The sequence below is a fragment of the Triturus cristatus genome, chromosome 5_2 (genome assembly GCF_964204655.1).
Source record: "Triturus cristatus chromosome 5_2, aTriCri1.1, whole genome shotgun sequence".
NCBI lineage: Eukaryota > Metazoa > Chordata > Amphibia > Caudata > Salamandridae > Triturus > Triturus cristatus.
The window spans coordinates 74,162,471-74,180,410 of record NC_140588.1 but is presented as its reverse complement, the minus strand read 5'-3'; the positions used below and the strand labels follow the sequence as shown (position 1 = coordinate 74,180,410).

General features: G+C 44.7%; 1 protein-coding gene across 4 annotated transcripts in view; it reads right to left on the bottom strand.

Annotated features, from left to right (window-relative positions):
- The window catches only part of LOC146822680 (molybdenum cofactor sulfurase-like), a 496,467-nt gene that overhangs the window by 46,497 nt on the left and 432,030 nt on the right, over window positions 1–17,940 (bottom strand). For all 4 annotated transcript variants that reach the window (XM_085606870.1, XM_085606869.1, XM_085606868.1 and 1 more), the window contains one exon: window positions 7,543–7,639. In XM_085606870.1, coding sequence (XP_085462996.1) covers window positions 7,543–7,639 — 97 coding nt within the window. The remainder of the gene's footprint in view (window positions 1–7,542; window positions 7,640–17,940) is intronic.

Sequence of the window (17,940 nt, the reverse complement as noted above, 5' to 3'; positions counted from 1 at the left end):
ACCACCCTCCTCAAGTAAGAGATAGCCTGTCCTCCCAACACCTAGTCCTTGTTTGTCTCACTGTCTGGGAGCAATACACAAAGACCAACTGCCAGCTACACCTAGTAATGTACCCAGGTTACAGGCTGCAGGCACTAAATGATTGGGACAAGTATATGCCAAGTTTCTAAAAGTGGCAATTTCAGAATTGTGAATCAAAATCTGACTTTTCCATTAAGGTTTTAAATGACAATTCTTTAGACACCAAACTTGACATTTCTACCCGTTCCCAGTGGAAAGTTATTGCTTAATAAATGTAATAAATTGACCCAATGTTATCCTACGGGAGAGACAGTCATAGCAGCAGTGAAAAAACAAATAAAAGAGTTTTCCACTACCAGGACATGTAAAAGTTAAAAGTACATGCCCACATTTTATAATGTGTACGCTGCCCTCTAGGCTGGTTAGTGCCTACCCTAGGGGTGACATTTGTATTAAAAAAGAAGGTTTAGGCCTTGTAAAAGGTTTATTTAGCTAGGTCCAAATAGCAGTTTAAAACTGCACATACAGGCCGCAATAGCAGGTCTGAGACATGCTTAAAAGGGCTACTTAAGTGGGTGGCACAACCAGTGCTGCAGGCCCACTAGTAGTATTTAATTTTCAGACCCTGAGTACAGGTAGTACCACTTTGCTAGGGACTTAGAAGTAAATAAATGTGCCAATTGAGTTTAAGACAATTTTACCATGTTTAAGGAAGAGTGCATAAGCACTTTAGCACTGTTTTTCAGTGGTAAAGTGTGCAGAATCATAAAAGCCAACAAAAACAGGTACAGAAAACAGGAAGGTAAAGGCAACATATCTTTGGGGACGACTCTGCAGAAAGAGCCAAGTTCAACAATACTTCTATATATTGAGTAATCCTGCAATGCTAGTTACACAACAGTGTGCTTTCATAAACTTTTCTAGATTTATTTTTCTTTACTAAACATGAATTTTGGTTTAATGATTAGGTCAGTACACAATTTCAACTAAAATAGTGAAGTGTTATGAATTTTGATTATTGGAAATTCTTTAATGTTCGAGAATTTTGCAGATGCCAAATGTAACTCTTTTTTTGCTGGTTGGACTAGTTCTAGCAGACAATCTTTCAAGGAAAATATTTTCTTCTCGATTCAATCAATCAATCAATCAATCAGAAAGTCTTGTATATTGCGGCTTGTCACTCGGTGGGTCTCAAGGCACTAGTGCACTATGTGAGGCTCAGTTGAAGAGTCAATTCATGAGCTGCTTCCTGAAGTCCTTCAGAGAAGGGGTGGTATGAAGGTGAAGGGGAGGTTGTTCCAGGACTTGACAGCAATGTAGGAAAAGGAGCATCTTCCACATCGGCTGCGGTGAATGAAGGAGATGAGGGCTAAGGCAAGGGTGGAGGATCGGAGATTCCTGGTCAGTTGATGGAAAGTTAGGCGGTCATTGAAGTTGGCGGGTCTGGACTTGTAAAGGGCTTTGTAGGCGTGAGTGAGGAGCTTAAAGAGGTATCTTTACTGGACAGGCAGCCAGTGGAGAGCTCTGTGGGGGGGTGATGCTGGTCATTCTGGGGAGGTTGAAGATGAGTTATACCACAGAGTTCTGGATGATCTAGAGGTGCTTAAGGAGTTTTTTAGTGGTTCCGGCATAGAGTGCATTACCATAGTTGAGTTGGCTGACAATGAGGGCCTGGGTGACTTTCCTCCTGGAAGAGACGAGGATCCATTGGAAGATCTTGAAGAGCATGTGGCGGGTGAGAGAGCAGTAGATGGAGACAGCGCTGATCTGCTAATTATTGGTCAGGTGGGTGTTCAGGATAATTCTGAGGTAGCGGGCTTGGCTGGTAGGGGTGGGTATGGGGCAGAGTTCAGCGGGCCACCATGTGTAATCTCATAGGGAGGGCTTCTTTCGGAAGATGATGACCTCTGTCTTATCCAAGTTGAGCTTGGGACAGTTGGTCTTCATCCAGGTAGCGAGGTTTGTCATGGTGTGTTGGAAGTTGGCCTTTGTGGAGCAGGCATCTTCTGTGAGGGATATGGCGAGCTGGGTGTCATCCGCGTAGGAGATGATGTTTGGGTGCGGGCGATGTCTGCCAGAGGTGTCATGTATGTTTTGAAGAGGTTGCGGATGAGGGAGAATCCTCGGGGTGTGCTGCATAAGACGTCTTTGGGTGCAGAGGAGAAGAGTGGTAAGTAGATCCTCTGGTTTCAGCCTGAGAGGAGGGAAGAGTTCCAGTTGTGTGTGTTGCCCTGGATGCCAATTTGGTGGAGTTTGGTGATCAGAGTGTGGTAGGGGATGGTGCTGCAGGCTGCTGATAGGTCTAGGAGGATGAGGGTTGCTGTTCTGCCTAGGTCGAGAAGGCATCTGATGTTGTTATTTGCTGCGATCAGGGTGGCCTCTGTGCTGTGGTTTGGTCGGAAGCCAAATTGGGAAGGGTCGAGCAGGTTATTGGTCTTGTGGTAGTCCGTGAGCTGGCAGTTGATTACTTTTTCCAAGACTTTGGAGGAGAAGGGGAGGAGTGAGATCGGGCAGCAGTTTTTGAGCTTGTTGAGATTGGCCAAGGGTTTCTTCAGGAGGGGTCGGACCTCTGTGTATTTCCAGACAATGAGTAGGGTGGCTGTGATGGAGTTCAATGAGGGGACACGCAATGACTTTGCTTGCTAGTTTGTGGATGTGGTGTGGGCAGGGGTCTCTGGGAAATCCAGAGTGTATGATGTTCATGATAGAGATGGTGTCTCCATTGGAGAGCTGATTTCAGTCGGGGGTCCTGGGGTGGTGGGAGAGGCAGGCTGGGTTGCTGAGGTGGTTGAGGCAGGTGGGTTGGGGGTCAAAGTTGCAGCAAGCTAAATAATTCTCTGACGATGCTGAGCAGTTCCTTGGTGTAGTTGGCGCTTGCCTTGCTACAGGTGTTGAGGGCTTCTTTCTTGGTCTCTCTGAGACGGTAATTGTAGTGGAGGGTGATTCTGAAGGATTTGAGGTTGGTGGAGGTCTTTTTGGAATGCCAGTGTCTCTCTAATTTCCTGCAGTGTCACTTGAGGGTAACTAGCTCGGGGGTGAACCAGCTGCCTTTTTGGTGAGTTTGTTCTTGATTGTGTACTCCTGGGGAGCAATGGTGTCGGCAGCCGAGGCGATCCAGCTGGAGAAGTTCTGGATGTCGTGTTCGAGGGAGTCCGAAGGGGCTGGTCTTATTATTTTTGGGGCTGTGGTCCAGAGAGGTTCTGTGGCCTTGCCCTAATTGCAGTGAGTGTGGGTCAGGAGTCTCGGAGGATCTCATGGACTGTCTATAGTGAAGTGGATGATGTTGTGGTCTGTCCAGGACAGTTTGGTGGTGTGGGAGAATTTAGCTCTGTCGAAGGTAGAGAAGATGCAGTCCAAGGTGTGATCAGCTCTGTGTGTGGGGGTGGTGACCAGTTGAGATAGGAGGAAGATATTCATGTTTTCGAGGAGTGTGGTGGAGTTAGAGTCATCAGAGTCTTCTAGGTGAAAGTCCAGGTCACCCAGGACGATTTAGTGGTCAGAGTCGATGGCCAGGGTGGCTATGAAGTCCGGGAGGGAGTTACAGAAGCTGGGGAGGAGGCCGGGAGGCCTGTAGGTGAGTGTCATTGGCGTCGGAAGTTGAGGTGTTCCATGATTGGTGTTGTGTCATCGTCAAAGGTGGTGCAGTTGAGGGAGTCCTTGTGGATGATAGTGATGCCTTCACTGAGTGTGTGAGGGCAGTCACATGGGATCATCTTGTATCTGGGGGAGCTGCGGTGTCAGGTGCTGAGGCAGGGTGAGCCAGGTTTCTGTTATGAACATGACATCGGGGTGAGGGTGGTTATGGTGCCCCAGATTTCCGTGGTGTGCTTACAGAGAGATCTGACATTGAGTAGTGTAGAGTGAAGCTGATGCATGTGGCTGGGTGTCTGCTAGGTGGTTGTTGAGAGGTACTCACATCGCAGGAGAAGCGACAGTGGCGGCAGGTAAAGGGTCCTCCAGTGGAGTGTGGTGAGGCAATGTGGCAGGTGGTGGTGGGGGATATGAGGCTGACGTTGCAGATCTCGTCTGAGGAGTATCGGAGGCAGGCTGTAGATCCAGGGGTCCTGGTGCTGAGTGCGGTCCAGGCGCGGACGGGCACAGACGGGTTTTAGGCATGCCTTCGGTGCAATGGCAGTGCAGCCACACTGTGGCCTCCATTAATTAGTCATGGGAGGTGGGTGGGTCAGTCCGGGTGGCAGGAAGACAGGTGGGAACAAGACACCGGAATGAGAGAGAGAGCAGCAGACCAAAGATGGAGGAGAAGAAAGGGCTCAATAAACAGTCCCCAAGAAAGTGAGACAGAATAACATTAAACTTAGTAAAAATAAAACTTAGCAAGATAAAGAAAACGAAAAGAAAAAATATAAAAAGAAAATTTGGGCACAACTAGAGCGGAGGAATGTGCAGGGAGGCAGGAGGACTAGCAGTGGTTCCTCTGTGCCACTGCAGTAGAGGGGAGTGGCAACATTTACTAGTGGAGGTAAAGGGCTGCTCAATGGAGCTGCATTGCGGCCTCCATTAAGTAGCCCTGTGAGGTGGGCGGGTCAGTCCGGACGACAGAAGGGCAGGCACGAATGAGGAACCATAACAAGCCAGTTGGCGGCAGAGAAGAAGAGAGCCGACTAGGGGGAGGGGGGTAGAAGAAAGGGCTCAATAATCAGTCGACATAAGGAGAGACAGAATATCATTAAATTTAGTAAAAATAAAACTTAGCAAGATAAGGAATAAGAAAAGCAGAAAATATAGAAAAAAATCTGGGCACAACCACAGCGGAGGAAACCGTCTTGGTCAGCCCAGGACCAAGGCAGCAGGAGGCTCAGACCTCCGTACAGCAAGGAAGGATGACCGGGCGCGATTCCTCCATGCCACTGCAGCAAAGGGGGAGTGGCAACCTCTACCGGGGAGGTAAAGGGCTGCTTAGTGAAGCTGTGGCGGGTGGGCAGGTGGGGATGAGAAATGGGAATGAGCCAGTTGACTGCAGAGATGGAGAGCGGCCGACCGAAGGGGGAAGAAGAAATGGCTCAATAAGTACAGACAGAATAAAAATAATGAAACAATGAAGCCTCTTGCCGGTATCTCTCGTGAATTTTGACTGTTTGGAATACCCTCAGCCTCAATTTTTACACAAGATATCACAAAGTGAAGTTTAACATAATATTGTATTATTTGTAAATGTTTCAGGAAATTGTAGATAGCGAATCACAATTTTGCTCACCCCTATTTGAAAATATCACTTTTTTGTGTCATTAGCCTTTCAAATTACTTAAATCTGTTTCCTGCACAATTTTGTAACAGCCTGGATGAAAACGTGCTAAATAAAGTACGTATTATTTTCTCTGGTTGCTGCTCGAAGGTTTTACTGTGTGTTTACATTTCCCTGCAAACTTTAAAGGTTCTATGCAATGGGACTTGCCAATCAATATTGGAGTTAATGTTAATGCACTCATTTGCATGCAGGTACTGGAAATGCCCGGTCCCAAAATTCCTTTTAAAGCAGAATTTCCTTTCTAACAACATCCACAATTAAAGCAGCAGCTATAAAAGAACTTCACACATTTCCATGATACTTATATACCTCTAGTCTTGCACCGATAATAAATAATGCATTTTCAAAAATCAGACATACATGCCTTTAACATACATACCCAAAACACTTGCCATGAGGCATCAAGCCTAATCTAAAATTAAATATTGGCAAGGCCAATAGGTCTAGCTCTAAGGTGTAATGTCCACAAAGCCAGGGAGCAGAGCAGCTAGTAGGATACGGGAGGGTTGGACCTTTGATGAATGTGTGACTACAAGGCCTCCCTCATGTGCTCCCTCGAGAATCGAAGCCCTGATTACATGGGGTAATTCCTCATCTGAAACCGGTATTTGGCTTGTTCCTACTTTTACCCCTAGAGGTGCTGTATGCAAATTGCGTAAATGCACTCACGTCTCTGGGGGAAATAACCTCTTCACATCCCACCCTGACGAAAGCCTAGGACTTATTTAGGCCATTAAGGCGGGCTGAAACATGTTAGTGCCAATTCTAGGGTCATAGGACCATCACATCCTGATACATGATTATAGTGTTTTTAATCTTCCCTCCCACTACATCAATAAAGGATACTTTAGGAGTGGGTGAGGAATTTTATTGTTAATGGTACGCCCCGATACACCTTGTCATAAGTGCTCCCTGGAAGATGGTTGAGCCCACCCCGACCTTTAGGAGTTGGGGTGAGCCCGATGATGAAGCATGTCACTACTAGAGTGAGTGAGGGCTAGATAAAGAAAAGGGTGTCTCTCCCTTTCCACCCGTAATAACGGGTTGGTTACATATTAGTTTCTCTCAGCAATCCCCACTTGAGAGAGTTACCATCAAACACTTAGGAACCCCCAACCCCCCACCACACTGCTAATTCTATCTCTGGAGGAACGGGCAGCGTTTTTCAGAAGTGACACACGTTAGGTTCAGAGTAATGTCCACAAACACAGTTATCTGGGAAGGCTGTTTGCTTCAGTTTACCACATTAAAGTCACATCTATTTGATTTTTCAGTGCATGTCTCAATTCTCATAGCACACACTCGTCTCTCAGAAACATGCTCACATCACCTATTCTCTTACATGCTTTCACAAAATACTCAATGCTCTCACCCACAGAACCATCTGCAAATATTGACAAGATGGCAGACTGGCAATAGCAGGCACCGGGCATTGCCCCAGTGGGCCGGAGGGGTGGGCCGGTTTTGTACCCATGGGGGCCAGTTTCGTAACTGAGGGCCCCTTGTAACAAAAGCAGAAGCGGTGCTTCTAGCAACCACCCCTTCGCCACTCCCAAGGCCGGTCGAGCAGCAATCTGCCAGGGATGGTTGCTATTCCCAGTCCGGCCCTGGGTAACGGAAATGATTTCGGTATTGATGGTTATGTCGATGGTTATAGTGGTGATAGTGATAATAATTATGACAGCAGTGATAGTGGTGTTTCTAATTGTGGCTGTGTGTAATGGTAATCGTGGTGGTAATAGTGGTAGTGGTAATATAACCAAAAGTATTTTCTATATGCACCTTATGTGTGAAATAAAGAATTGAAAGAGTGATAACAGCGTTTACTTTCCAGCTGTAATGTAGTCCATCATGCTTTGCAATGGAAGCACTTCCCATGAAGTGAAACAAAACACCAAACAGCCAATAGCCTGAGTGGAGAAATGAATACTCCTCTGAGCAGATCCAAGATGTGATTGACAAAGTTTCTAACCAATGGGTGAAGTGGGTTGAACCAAAGCCCCCTTTATAAATATTGACACAAAGGGTCATGCAGCCAAATGCACTATCAAGCCAGACTTAAAGTGGTGGTTCACGATTGAAATGGTAAACATGCTTATCGAGTGGAGGGTATGTGAAGGCCAAACTTTAGAATTAAAAGGTTTAAGTCACAGGTACGAATATTCCTTTTTTGTTATTGATCTAGAAAAAGCCTCCAACACCACCTACATTCTCGCTCCCCGACCCACTGCCTTTCAGGATGCATGTTTTCTTACCTTTGTGATATCTGCTGTCGAAGCTGCAGAATGCTTGCTGTGTTTATTAGGAGACACTGCCCTTTATTCGCCATCGAAAGTGCTGTTGTGGTGGAGCCTTAAAGACAAATAAATAACATGTGATAAGTATGTTTATGAGGGTTTAAAATTTGGGGTAAGTATTTGCATTTTTAAGGAAGCAATATATAATACGGGACTTTTTTTATTCAAGTGATCTCAAAGGCATCAATAGTCAACTAAGAAGCAATCCGTGCTGTGCATGCCAGGCTCTCTGGTATAAGCAATATTCCACCTTTGTGCACGGTCTCATATAACTTCATTGCATTATTTTATTAGCAACTGATTGAACATGCAAAGTTATCTACTTTAGTTCATATTTCTTTTGCATTCATGAATATTAATAGGAATGGCAGATATGATTTTGCAATGAACTGCACATAAGCAGGACATGAAACACGTTTTAGTGTCCACATTCTACATGGTCTTAGACATTCGAACTTTGGAATGCCCGTCTATGCCTCGGTGATTCCCTGGTTATATCTTCAGAGGTTCTTTTTTATGGCATGATACAATGGTAGTTGCTACAGAATTTGGAAAGATTTTGTGGTAACAGACTATTGTTTCTAGTCATTGAATTGACAAATCAACCAGGAACAAACAGGATGGAACAGGAAAGTCTTGAGCCTGCATGCGAAAAGAGGAAGATTAGGCGCCCAGATCACATAGGTAACTTGTCACATGTACACCTACTCCAACACCAAGGTGTGTCGCTGTTCCTGAATAGATCCGTAACCTGTTGTAGGCTGATGACCTTAAACTATTCATCCTCACGAGAGTAGGGCTACAATGCTTGCTAAACCAGCTACACTCCTACTCAACTACCAATAACCTGGAGGTCAACTTGAAGAAAACCAAGTTAGTAACATTCGGAAGGATCCAATACCAGGAGGGGTGGGGGGGGGGGTTCTACAATGGCTACTGGATTACGGTGGACCCATCATATAAGAACTTGGGGGGTGAATATTGAAAGCAAATGCAAGGAATTCTAAGCAAAGGCCCTGGCTCTTCAGGTGACTTTATCGAAATTATGAAACTGACTACTAGGCCGAAGCGTATCCCCTCTCCTGAACGGTATGAGGGCTAAAATCTCACCTTCATTATCCTACGGCAGCAAAGCATTACTGGGCAAAGACAGCAGCTTGCTGAACTAACTCATCGTAAGGATATAGAAACGTCTCCTTTGCCTGCTAAGGTCTTCATTCACTGCCCAGATCAGGCTGGGCCTCCCTGACCAGTGGGCAGTCAGCGCTGGTGTCTAGCTCAACGTGCGCCATACACTGTGGGTGCTTTGCGGTGGCTGCTTAGGGGCAACGTTATGGGTTGAAATCAGCACCAGCGATCCAAGTCAGTTGCTTGAGAACTGTCAGCACTTCCTGGATGTAAATGAACTTTGGGCTTCCAACTTGAGCCAACCCGCCTTTAAACTGGGAATCAAACAATGAGTAATCCTCTGGTCATACCACCCCTACATGGCTACTCTAGCCAAGCATAAGCACACCTGGGCAGTGATCAATACCTACTAGCCAGCATCCCCCTCATGCTATCTCGCCTGCACGTACTCTAACCATCTGAAGGCAAGATTCATGGCCCTTAGGCTTTGGGAGTGGCCATTCTTGAAACATTTCACCAGTTGACATCGACCCATGGAAGGAAAAATCTGCAAGGGCTGTGGCCAGTATAAGGAATCTCTTGAACATATTGTGTGCCTCCGCCCAGCTTTGTTTGATGAGTTTAAAATCAGGCTAAGACGACAGTGGAGCAATCTAGTAGTCCATTTGTGTCAGCAGGCCATGATCGCTCCCCTTAACACAGATAATACCTCTTTAAACATCCTGCTGGCCAAATTTGTCTTCACTGCACCCAACAGGCTTAGTCACCCAAGGACACCACCGGGGGGTTCTGTTTCCCCCTCTGGCATTCTCTCTGTAGGCTTGGCCTAGCTGGGTGGGTTCCCTGGCAGGTGGAGCCACTGCATGCACTCTTTTGCCTGGAGCTCCAGTGAGTCCCATTGGTCGATGCAAGACTCTATCTCCCACCTGATTAACAGTAGCCATTTTACCTTTTGGACTCAAGCACATCCATTAGCACGAGTGTAAGCCCCTTTGCCTTGAACACCGAGAGATTGTACTTTTCTTCCTTCGCTGTCATCGTTTTTGGTATTGATTCTTTTGTTATTGGATGCTGCGAGATAGTTTCTCTCTTTCGAAGTTCTGTTTTTTCAGCACGTGTCAGTGACTTCAGTGCCATGTAATCTTGTCAGATGGCACTCTTTAGTGAATGATCCGCTGGTAGCACCAGCACTTTGAGAGATAGTTTCCCCATCTGAAGATCAGCTTTTTTTTACCGACTCCTTTTTTTTCTAACATGTGTCAAATGGTCCTTGTGTTAGGTAATCCTGCTGGACTGCACCTCTAATCCAAGAAACTGATGCTCTTATTCGATCTTGCACCAGCACTTTAGCGTGGGCCCAGGTCTCCTGTCATTTTCACTTTCCAATCAGATGACCGTCCTATTCGCCTAGTAACCTCATCTGAATAGTGCCGCTTAATTGTGACATTGCAGCCTATTTGGTTTTTGCACTGGCACTTTGATCTATTATGTTGATTTGACATGGCACCAAAACAATTCCCTTTGCTTAATGCGACATTTTAGCATGTGTGTTTTTTTCTCCATGACTCAAGATTCTTTTTATTTGTGTTTTTTTAAATAGGGGTGAACTCATAGGACATTCGAACCAGGAAGCAAAAAGGATGAAGATAAGATGGGAGTGCAACATGCCATCTAGTGGTACAAAATTGTATCTATCAGGATTTCTGAGATAACAACAGGAGCCAACACTGGGTGGATGTTAACGTTGGGATATTGATCAAGCCCTGTTGAAGTCCCACAGGGACGAAATGCGTTGCGGGGCCGAATGGATTGCTTCTGACAAATTGACAGTTTTTGAATATAATTTGATTCAAAGCAAATCGCAAGACTCCTGAATAACTTATATTCGTCACATCATGACTCTTGATCTATTGCCGGAGAGCAGTTTAACCATCTGTTGATTTTGTATCAGATAATCCTTTATAGAACTGAACGCTCCTTTTCATTTGTTATTTCTTGACCTTGTGTTGGGGTGTCCATCAATTGTTCTTTTTGCATTTGTCACCCCGAGTGGGAATGGTATGCCCAGACGTGGGTCCCGTGCTCTCCATGCCACTGGAGTCAAGCTATCCTGGCTAATGAGGGGTGAAACCCCGAAACCGGTTCTCGGATGCTTGTTTCCTGTCCAGGGAGGACCTGGCCTGGCAGTTTGGGCTGGACAGTTCACATTGGGCAGATCTCTGTACTGGGCTGAATGTATGACATTGTTGTGAATTCTGTCCATCAATTGTTCTTTTTACTCTTGGCAATGGGGTCACAAAAGTAGAGCGTTGGAGGAAACAGAATTTTATTTTTTACACACCAGTGCTCCGTTTGGAGCCCACATTATCAGTGTGCTGTTTTCTAGTTTTTCTCTATGACTCAAGATTTTTTTAATTCTGTGTTTTTTAAACAATTGTAATGGCTCTAATTAACCGCATACGATAAACATTATTCCTTGATACTAGCAGTCAGGCTGAGGCAAATAGTAAGGGTTAGTAAGAGAGGAGAGGCCATGTGAGAGCACCACTAAAGACAACAAAAGCAAAAATTGACCAGGGAGATATGAATTCCAGTCACTTACTAACCCAGTCAGTAATAAACAAACTGAAGACAGTGAGCATAGTTAGGAGCCATTTTCCATTATTTTCATCCTATCTACCTGGAAGATTGCACTCCACATAAAACCATGATCATGAATTGACTAGAACGCCTTAATACTTCATCATTTTCTTTACTACACAAAGATTAGAAGGAAGACCCTTTTTCTGAAGCAGACGGCAGAGTTGCCCTAAAAAGACTGAAGAGTAATAAAGCAGTGGGTCCGGATGGCCTATTACTGGAGAGCGCCAAAGCTCTTATCTAATAATCATGTGCCTTGTATAGCTAATCTCTATAATAATATACTTCTTGATGCAATGACCAAGAGTATGGAACCCCTACCTCAGGGCGTATCCACCACTAGCTCTCTGAAAATCTTGAAATCCAAACTGAAAGCTTTCTATTAGAAAGACATTTTAGTCAAGGCTTTAACCCCTTCGATGCGCATGACGGAGCGGTTCCGTCATGCGCATCGGTTGCGCTGTTGCGGATGACGCAACCGCTCCGTCATGGCCCTGCCAACGCACGAACCCTTCAGCACAGCGCGGTAATCCGCGCCGCGCTGAAGGCTTTAAGTGGGGTGCAAAAAGCGGAGTCTGTAAAGGGGAGTGGCCTTTGTAATTAAGGGTGCGGCATAAACCCATACACTACATTTATGTGATATGATGTGTCATATGACTGGTGTAATTTATGATTCTTATGGAATGCTTTATTTTTAATATAAAACGCTCCAGCGTCTCTTTGCTTAATTAGTGTGCGGTGCCTGTTGTCTATGAGCAGAAAGTGGGGAAGGATGAAGGAAGCTGGGCTTTTAGGTGCCCTTTGAGATTCATCTATGGATGGCCTCATATAAAGACTAGAAGGTCACCATCTGTCCCCAGCTTGCTCGCATAAATGGGGGCTCTCAGTTAGTCTTCTGGTTGGTTATGTCATTTAAATGCAAACGGAACTTTCTGTCCGTGCAACGTATTTGGTTAGCAAATACATTTTAAGAAATTATAAGGCAAGTGATGGAGAAAATCAAACTGCTCTCCTAATGAATAAGCCGACCCGAACTGGGATGGCGCTACTTAATTCGGCATCCGAAGTTCGAGAGCAGAGAGACTTGAGTAGAGAGTGTCTTCTTTAGGTAGCTATAGAATAATACGCTGGAAGGGATTGTCTGCATCAGAGATTAACACGGGCACCTGTAGTCTTCAGCGGGGAATCAGTGAGTCCAAAATGTATGAATATCTCTACTATATGGGTGATTGAGGGGCCTGCACCACATTCTGGAGGGTGGGTTTTGTGTTACGGCACTGGTCTGTATCTCATGGTTCTATACTATAGTTTGTGATGGCAACCAGTTAAGTGCTGTGCATGCGGGTGTCTGCAATGGAAAGTAAAAGCAAACAGATTCAGGGGCTTATTTATGAGCCCCTTGCGACACTTTTGCACCACCGTTGTGTCATTTTTCGTGACGCAGCAGTGGTGTAACTAATGCACCACGTTGCTTCATATTTACAAAGGGGAGCATCTTGGCAGATGAGTCACTTTGTAAACCACTGCGCCACATTATACCTGCATCAGGTATAATGTATGCAGGGTGGGCAAGAAAGGTTACTTATAGGAAACCTATAAGGTTGCTGTAAACAATGCTAGATGTAATAAATTAAATTCTAAGGATTCACTTTCAGTGTGTCTAATAATTCGTTCATCATTTTCCGGGCGGAAGGAAACTATTCCTGTTCCTTATCTCATTTCAAATAATGTTCATTCAGTCGTTTTGAAGGAACTGTATGAATTAATTTATGGTTCACCTATTTCCATTTTATATGAACTTTTTTGTATTGTTTTATCCGTTGTGGATTTGTGGCATATGAATATGGAATGAAATCTACGAAACGAAAACTGTTAAAAGGACTTGGAACAGAGCCACACATTTGAAAAGCAACACTGCCATCTTCTGACATTTTAGAAAAGTTAAAACTTAATGAAATGGCAGCAAAGAAAGTACTGTCATGAAAACACCAAGAAAATAATTGACCCAATTCAGCGTATCACACAATACCTGGCAATTTAGAAGTGATAGCACTAAAATCCACATCAGACTAAGACTACCTATGTATGATCTGGAACCATAGGGCCTTATCTACAAGAAAGTGACTCAGCGTGGCACAGCACTTTGACTGCGCTGCACTGAGTCACTTTCAAAGCACAGGGATGCAACATACTCACAATAATATGTCCCATTCCTATGTTTTCCCCTGCACTGGCGCACAATTGGCTGTACTGAATAAATGCAGGCACCCTTGTACCATGGTGCAAGGGTGTCTGTGTTTCAGGGCAGATAGTTTTTGTGCAGGAAGGGACACCTTCCTGAACAAAAACAATCACTAGAAGTGATTTCCTCTTTCTATGTGTGCAAGAGGAAAAAACGAGAAGAAAGGAAAACATTTCTCCTCGTTGCACCTCACTACGCCTCTCCTGGGGAGGCATAGCATTCTCACACATTCCCAGGTTTACGAAAGGTTGTAAATCTAGGAAAGCGGCAGAAGCCATGGGTGTTGCATGGGAACACCTACAGCAACACCCATGGCATGCCCCTTTCAAGCAAAGTACTGCGTGAAAAGGGGCCGTATTTACAAGGACACAGAAAGCCATGCTGGGTGGCTTTACTTGTCCTTGTAAATTTGGGGCAGCAAAATGCGCCGCTGGTGTGTCACAAAAAGTGACACACCAGCGGAGCAAGGGGCTTGTAAATATGCCCCAACATTTCTAGTGATCACAGCCAGGGACCCCCGTCGGCAAGGATTAATTGTTATTTTGCTTGGTCTGATGGCCTCATAAGGAATCTATCTACCTAGACTTACACACTTGGCAGCAAACTTAAGAAAGAATATTGGGGCATATCAACAAGGGCTTTATCTCTGCTTTTTTGGCTTTAAAAGCCAAAAAAGGAGAGATAAAACTAGCGCCCTATCAACAACAGGGTGCCAACATGCAAATTTGCATGTTAGCACCCTTTTACTCTACGCTTCCCCTTGCATCTCTAATGAGATGCAAAGGGGGCGTTCCAGAGTAAAATAATAGGAGAAATGTCGCTAAGCGACATTTCTCCTATTATCAAGAATGTCGCTAACCCTTTTAGAGACAAGAAAAGCAGCGCTAACCGCGGTTAACGCTGCTTTTTTACGTCTGGTATTTTTCAGACTTAGCCATGATATCCTATGGAAGGAGGATATCATGGCTAAGTTTGCCTGTCCCTATCAACAAGGTAACGTGAGATTATCGCTGGGTTTCCAGCGATAATCTCACGTTAGCCTGTTAGCGTGAGGATTTTTATCGCTATTGAGATAAGCGTTGCTAATAGCACGCTATCTCAGCGATAAAAATTCACGCTAGCCGGCGATAATTATCCGAGCGCTAAGTGCGCTTAGAGATAATTATCGCCGGTTGTTGTTGATATGCCCCTATGTTGGTAGATCTTTCTCTCAATAACTTTTAAGTGCTATATTTTTCACAAAATAACAACCTCTTGCCTGGAAACACCAAGAACATCACTTTGAGCATAAAAGGCACAACACATGAGTCCTTAACATGTTTAAATAATAAACATGTTCTAAAGGATTCAAATACCTTTCAAAAGTTCCCAGTACACACCCAAATGTTTTGTTTTAAATATGTGAGTATTCTTCACTACTCGGTGTGTACAATTGCTCCAGTACATTGTGTGACCTACGTCAATAATTCTCAGGTGAACGAACAGATGGAGCCTTTCATTTTCGTAGATTCCTTGATTCAGACTTGAGGATACTTTTAATTTTTAAAGAAACGTTCTTCAGAAACCAAGAAAAACAGCACTGTACGATGAGAAACACTGAAAAGTTATGCATATTACATATATTATACAGACCTGCCAACTACAAGTAACATTTTACTGTGTGCCTTGGAAAGAAGGGTTGGGGCCTCGTGTCAAGGAGAACCTAGGAGGCACTTTTGTCCCCTCTCCCACCAAACCACCCCCCCCCCCCCCCCCAAAAAAAAGCTTGCTGAGGCTCATGCCAATGCCCTGGGTTGCTTTTATGATTCCTGTTAGATCACAGGGGTGGATAGTATTATTAATTATTACATGTCACTGTGCAGTACTGTTGGTTCACATTTACTCTTTTCAACAATTTTTTTTTTTTTTTTTGTAAGTAACAGCTTAATCAATAAACATTGCTAGTCATGAAATTCACAAAACCGGTTACAGCCATATGACTTGTACTTCTGGATTCCAGTAGCGCCTCATTACGAAAGGTAATTAGATTAGAGGTGGAGTTGAAGTATATATATGGATCACATTGCCAACAACAATGGGCAGTGCAGTACAGTATTGAGGGCCCTGCACTGCCCTGTCTAAGCAGGACAGAGCAAACATGATCATGGGTGATGGATCTGAGGATTCTAGGAACAACCCTAAAGTCCCAAAACCCCCATACTCTGACAGAGTGGTAGCATCAACTTCTTCCTGTGGTTATGGTAACGCTGACAGAAAAATGATATATGATTTATACATTCCTTGGTCTGGGAACTGAAAGGGCGGGTCAAGTCGGTGTCAATGTCTTGTTGCCCCTATATAGCAGTGAAAGTGCGCAATAGTAGGGTCAAGAAACAAAATTTTATGTAAAGGGTTTTTGCCAATGGGGGTTCAATGAAGTCCATGTATTCTTCCATAAGGAAGGTATCTTTAAATTCCAGGAAAGCTAGTGTCAAAGTGCCCAAACTCTTGTTCCTGCTCAATGCTCCATCTATACTCCTTCAGTAAATCCCTTTAAGTGCAGCTTTTGAAGCACAGGTAATAGCTCCTGGATCAGTGCACGTGTTCACATCCCAGCTTTGTCAAGTAGGCCTTGATGTGCCCAAACCAGTGGATCCTGTAAACTCCAGGCTGCCTAGGTAGTTCCTCCAATCCCGCTTGATACGGAACTACGTCTACTGAGGCCTATAGCCATCTCCAATACAGCAAAGGTCTACGGGCTGCTTTACTGGTAATGGACCTGTAGCCTAGATCCAACTGTAATGGAAGGATTGGGGTACTATTCAGGCGATTCGCTAAAGATTGTAAAAATTGGTTCTCTCCCACTTCCAGTGCAGTGGCCCTCTTGTGTCCTCAGTTCTCTTCCATACAAGCCGCCCCCCCCCACCCCCAAATGCTTGTAAATTGAAAATTTGGATGGCTGAAGATACAGATTGAGAGCTGGAACCCTTGAAACCTCCAAGATGCCCCCTGAATAATGTTCAAGCTTCATCTTGCTCTTGTCGATCTGAGCAAACCAACCAAAATTCTCCATCAGAGTGATGCCCAAATATTCAAAGGTGAGGACACTCTCAAGGGGAGCATCGTCCAGAGACAGGTTTGAGCGGGATGTGTGGCTAGGATAAAAGATAAAAGACCATATTGGACGTTGATCTCAAGCACTCTCTGCTCACAGAAGACACCAAACTAGTCCAGGAAATTTTGGCTACCCATAGGGGATTTAGATACCGGTAGGGCAGTGGTCTTCAAACTTTTTAATGCTGTGCTCCCCCAGTATAAAAATAAAATCACTACCCCCACCCTCAAAATGTTTCAAAATAACTCTATTCAATTTGCAATGCTTAAGTACGTCTAGACTTATTTAAACATTACTGTTGGACTTGGCCCTTTTTGGCTAAAGTTCTCTAAACTTTTTGCTTTTCCCCTAGACCTTTTTTTCTGACATGGTGTTGCCAACTTAGATCCTTTGGACACTTTGCCACTGCTGATCAGTGTCAAAGTGCAAGTGCTCCCTGTGTAAAGTGTAATGGTAATGGGTTGTCCATGATTGGTATGTTTGCCTTACTAGTAGAGTCCCTAGTAAAGTGCACTATGTGTGCCAGGGCTGGTAATGCAATTGCTACTAGTGGGCCTGCAGCACTAATTGTGCCACCCACACAAGTAGCCTTAAAAAGGGAACTGCAGTGCCTGCGCGCAGTTTGTTAAACTGCCATGTTGTTCTGACAAGTGCACCCACTTCCCAGACCTTACCCTTCCCTTTCTATGCTGATCAGACACCCCTATGGTAGGTCTAAGGTACCTCCTGGGCAGGGTGCAGTGCATGTGAAAGGTAGGACATGTACTAAGGTGTGTACCATGTCCTGACAGTGAAATAATCTCCATTTCGTTTTTCACTGTTGAAAGGCCATCTTTCCCATTGGATAGACTGGGAAGGCTGTGTAACGTGTTTTCCAGCCTATCTTCGCAAAGGCTTAAGATGGAGAGGTGAAGTTTAGTATGCCTGAACTCACAATGTAATAACATATCTTTTTATGAAGGTGGTTTTTGCATTGTGTGTTAAGAAGCCACTTTTATAGAAGTGGCTGGGTTTTTGTGCTCTAACATTTCTGTCTGTCTCTGCCTGGTTATGGATTGACTGTCTGGATTTGAAAGTGATAGGGTTTGGTGAATGTCTTGACCCAGGGGAGAAGGTGAGACAGCAACAGCTTGACCTGCATCTGGAGTGTAGGGGGAGTAGCCCCTAGAGGTGAAGAGGCCTGGGTTGCTGCTACAAAACAATTGTCCCATCTCCTGCTGACTGATTGAGAATCCAGACCCCCACTAATCAA